Source organism: Squalius cephalus (assembly GCF_949319135.1).
Source record: "Squalius cephalus genome assembly, chromosome: 3".
Lineage (NCBI taxonomy): Eukaryota > Metazoa > Chordata > Actinopteri > Cypriniformes > Leuciscidae > Squalius > Squalius cephalus.
The window spans coordinates 14,819,773-14,824,581 of record NC_137124.1 but is presented as its reverse complement, the minus strand read 5'-3'; the positions used below and the strand labels follow the sequence as shown (position 1 = coordinate 14,824,581).

Below are 4,809 nucleotides of genomic sequence, written 5' to 3'. Positions count from 1 at the left end.
ACAAATAAAACCCAACCTGAGACCTGCCCGACAAAATATTTGCTTCCTGTATTTCTTTCCTTCTTTCTAAGAAGTCAAGCTGTGAACCCAACACAGGGCATGTGTTCTGCATTTAGGTCTAACACTTGTCAGCTCTTTTCTGCCAGTGTTGGAATTGTTTCCTAATAGTACGGTTTATGAGGGCCGGTTTGTGAAGCCAGCATTTGGATGTTTCCATTTTAAACTGATCATTAAGGCCTGTTTGCAGTGCATTTATTATCTACAAGCAGGGAATATTCTCAGTCAGTCTTTCCACAAAAAAAAAAACACATGACACCGCAAAAGCTGCTGGGAGGAATGAAAGTCAAAAAGCAGCATTGGAAGAAAGGAAAACATAAAAATGTACACTACTTAATGACTAAAGAGCTCTGACATCAATATAACCCATGACCCGAATGTGTCAAGAAAGACACAGTTTTTAAAAGCATAATAAATCTATTTTAAACACCTGAACGTCTACTTAACCTGTTAGATGCCATATTGATGACATCACAAATGTCCATTTCTTCATCACTGCAGTGTTTTTAAACCTCTAAAATGATTTCATTGCAGATTACGTGGAGTGGTGCAGACACAACTATTATAAAAGCAAACACTTTGGCCAGCAAAAGGGAGTTTGAATAAAAGAAAGCTTCGAGACCACATCAAGCATAGAAACACAGCACAGATTTTTCCATAATAAGCAAATCAACACGTCTCGTTCATGTACCATTTTATTGGACTTATATAGAAATACTTAAAAAAACATGAAGTAGCACCATTACTTAAGTTTTACTTTGTCATGTAGAACTTTAAATGTCAGAAAAATAAAACTCTTGATACATTTTCAAATCTTGTTTCAGCAAATATAATATTAGTATTTGACCATGAGGTTAAAGGCCTTTTATCATAAAATAAAATATACTTTGTTTTTAAACTTTGCTCAATAAAGTACATATACGCTCAAGTAACTTCACCTACATAATATACATAAACAAGTGGTAAACAAACGTATTAAAATAGAAATCCTAAACCTATAGTGGTGCAACAGAACAGAACTCTGTGATACCCACTGGAATCTAATTCATACAAATTTTTAGAAAGCTTAAACGGTTCCTTTTTTCCGAACGTACTAAGTTTCATACATTTCGACATTTCGTAATAATATAGAATAAAATATGCTTTATATTACTGAATAGAAAATATGCTGGGTGAAACGGATTCAAAAGACATTTTTTTTGCTGAACCTAGAAACCCTCCAACCCAACAGAATACTGTTCGATGCAAATACACATTTCGTGGTCTGAATCGCCATCCGCACTTCGAGTGATATTAAAATAATACAGTGTTCGTTGCCGTAAGGCCATACTAAAAAATAAAAAGATATTTGAACCCAGCTACAAAAAAGTTCACTGAACTTAAATTAAAATATCTGTAAACATCTTTGCAATACGAAATATAATCTTTCAAGTCAAAAAAGAATAAAATACTTCAATCTGTATTAATGTCATCATGAATATTTAAAACTTGTGGAATTTCTGGTTGATCTATACATATATATGTAGGATATGTTGCTGTTCTCCCTCAAACGAGTTCCATCGTATAAGCTGCAGTATCTCCACCGCTGTAAGTCTTTGTGTTTCTGTCTGTCTGTCTGTCTGTCTGTCAGGAAGCCATCCAGATTCCCCAACCTCGAGATCTGCTACCAGTACATTCGATCAGCGGAATCGAAAGGCTCATTTAAGCTAACAGTCGGCAAACTGACTACGGTACCTGCTCGCTGTCCTTACTTCATTAACGTTTGTGTACAGTTGACTAAAACTATTGATTACTAGGCTTTAATATTTAAAACATGCATTAGATGTTGAAAATATTTGTCCCGAGCTACAGTACATTATGAACAATTACACCGGAACGGCCGTCCCTTTTTGGATACTGCAGCTCTACATACATATGTATATATACATGTACAATAACACACGTTATTAGGGTCTCACGAAGCCACGCTCTTGTCGCTGTTTACGAAAATATACGTATTGCCTGAGTAACTGTAGCATGGCAGACGGGGCATTTGGGCTCGTTCCTCTCGCAGATGCGGTTGGCACACTCCATGCAGAACAGGTTGTGGCCGCAGGGCACCAGGGCCGCGATCACCTCGCTCTCGAAGCACACCGAGCAGTCCCGACTGCCCTTGCGGCTCGTCCCGGATGAGGACGACGAGGAAGATGAGGAGGACGAGGAGATGGATGAGTCGGAGGGCACGCCGGAGTGATGGGATCCAGGGAGGGCTGGGGAGTAGCCAGGGAAGCTGAGGGTGCCGCCGCCCGGGTCGCTGCGCACCCGGCGCGCCAGGGGGTGCTCCGCCACGCCGTTGGTTTGGTGCAGGGGTGGGGACAACCTGGGCTGGCTGGTGCATCCCACCCCGTTGTTGGCCCGGCGCAGCCCGTTGGCGTTCGTGGAAGCATTGGCGGGAAAAACGGGCGGCGAGGCGGAGGTGCCGTTGGCGCGCTCATACTGGGACCACATCAGGCCCGGCGGCGCAGGAGTGGGGTCGAATCCCGGCGACGACTCGAAGGTCATGTCAGTGCAATCGGGCGAGATCACCTCGCCGCTGTAGACAAATCCATTGGCATTGGCGTTCATGTTGATGTTGTTGTTGTTGTTGTTGCCGTTGCTGGAGGCAGTGTAGCTGAGGGCGGGGCTGGGCGGGCTGTAATCAGCCAGACGGGAGCTGCTGTTGTTACCGCCAAAGTACGAGTCGGTAGAGGCACTCCCCAGAGAGCTGGAGCTGTCGTTGCGGTAGTTGGAGAAAGGCTTGCGACCGGAGGTGGGCGTGACGCTCGAGCTGGGCTTGCTCCACAGGCTGGCGTTCCCGTGCAGGTCGAAACCCACGTCGGTGCCATTGGCGTGGAAGTCGTTCTCGTCTGTGAACTCGATGAGGCCGCCGGTGCGCATGGCGATGTGTGCTTCAATCTCTTCCCTGGCCCGGTCCACATTCTCAGGCATGCCCGTCACCTCAAACACGGGCTCTTTGTCCCGGCTGGGTGTGACGATGTAGGTGTGCGTCTGCTGCTGGATGCGCTTGATAGTGGCCCCCTTGGGTCCCACCACCAGACCCACCACCCGATAGGGAACTCGCACCTGAATGGTGGTCTGGCCAGGCAGATTGGGCGGGCCGGGCACTGTGGCGTTACCATTCAGGGTGCTGTTTTTGTTCCGCGAGGCTCGGATCATCGAGAAGTGCTCGGCCGCCGAGATGATCTCCCTCCTCGCCATGGCTACATCCTCTCGCCTGCCTGTCACAACAAAGACTGGCTCCTCTCCCCGCACTGGAGTTTTGATATACGTATTGGTCTTTGCTCGCAGGGCTTTAATTTTGCAACCTACAATTGCGAGAAATCAAAAAAAACAAAAATAAGACAAGGCAAACACACAACCTGGCACAAAACAAAAAGATGCAAGATGGGTTCAAGCGCAGAGTCTAGGGGGACAACAATTTTGTCATCTTTCTTTTTTTTTTTTTTTTTTTGTGCGGCATAAATTCAAACCACATGCTCGTCTACTTGACATGCAGGGTCAAAAATAGCACAGGGGGAAAAAATGCATGCTGAATTCAGGATTTTTCTGACCCAACGCAACACTCTAATCATTCTGTCAACAACTTGCTCTGTCCCTTCATACCAGATAGCCAATACAACATGATGTCGCCTAGATCTTGGCTATATAATGATGTTTCCTGGTTAAGGAAGTCTATTCCCAATTGGCTATATAGGGAGTGTAAACAAAGTCCACTGAGACAAAGACAGAAAGAGCAGCTGCTGCTTCAATAAAATGGCACTTCAGTCTAGATATACAGGAATGTTGTGTATAAAGGAGATGACATATTAAAGGTAGTTTGGGTTGTGTCAGAGCTCCCTTGCTTTTGTTTGGTCGGACATAAGGAGGGCAGTGCAGTTGAAAATAGGCTATAACCTACATTCCCTATATATATCATACATGCAAATGACCACATGTCACCATAACACAACGGTATTCTACATTGCCGCATGCACACATTTAGTTCAAGATCATGATAATGATTACCTTGCCTGCCGACAATTTCGGCAACATGCTCGGAGCTGGGAACGGGAACGCACTCGGTCATGTTCACGCTCTTTCTCCTGGGCTCGTTGTCATACAGAGAATTTTCATCGTTATCCAGTCCGAGCAGCGAGAGCTGGTCCAGGGCGATCTGTAGGGCTCTTTGGTCATCCAGGGCGTCCCCCTGCCCGCCGTTGCCGCTCCGCTCCATGTCGGCGAACAGCGAACTAGGCATCTTGGATAGGTCTGGAAACAAAGAGGGGAAAACTTACAGGAGGGTGGGAATGAGCTGGGAACGGCTGGTTTAAAAAGCTCCACGGGTGCGAATTCAATGCGCGTCCTTTTTTCCTCGTGTCCAAATAATAAAAATCAGTGCAATTCCGAAGTGTAGAATTAGCGTTATTCCCGGAGACTGGAATGCCGGTGGTGGCAATATTCCCCTTCGAGTGCGCACCCCTCCCTTGCAGCTCGTTTCTGTTCGCTGTCTGACTCGCTGCAGCCAGACGCGGCACTACCGGAGAATATGTGCGCATGACGTCACCCCGGTCGGACGGGGCAGAGACTGTGCTGCGCTGGGTTGTGATTTACATACGCCGCGCTGATTGGACAGATTCTGGATGGAAGAGAGAGAGGGGGGGTGACCGAGTTCAGCCACGGCTCGTCGCGGCCCGCCCTTTTCTTTTGTGGTCTTATTAAAAAGCAACATAACAC

The 4,809-nt window shown here is 46.3% G+C and overlaps 1 protein-coding gene across 1 annotated transcript; it reads right to left on the bottom strand.

The window, feature by feature from the left end:
* Positions 1-735: 735 nt before the first annotated feature.
* Positions 736-4,595, bottom strand: mex3b (mex-3 RNA binding family member B). The gene is made up of 2 exons (XM_079866320.1): positions 4,102-4,595; positions 736-3,401 (listed from the first exon to the last, which is right to left on the bottom strand). The coding sequence occupies exons 1-2, from the start codon at positions 4,331-4,333 to the stop codon at positions 2,038-2,040; spliced, it is 1,596 nt and encodes a 531-aa protein (XP_079722446.1). The 5' UTR covers positions 4,334-4,595; the 3' UTR covers positions 736-2,037.
* Positions 4,596-4,809: the final 214 nt, after the last annotated feature.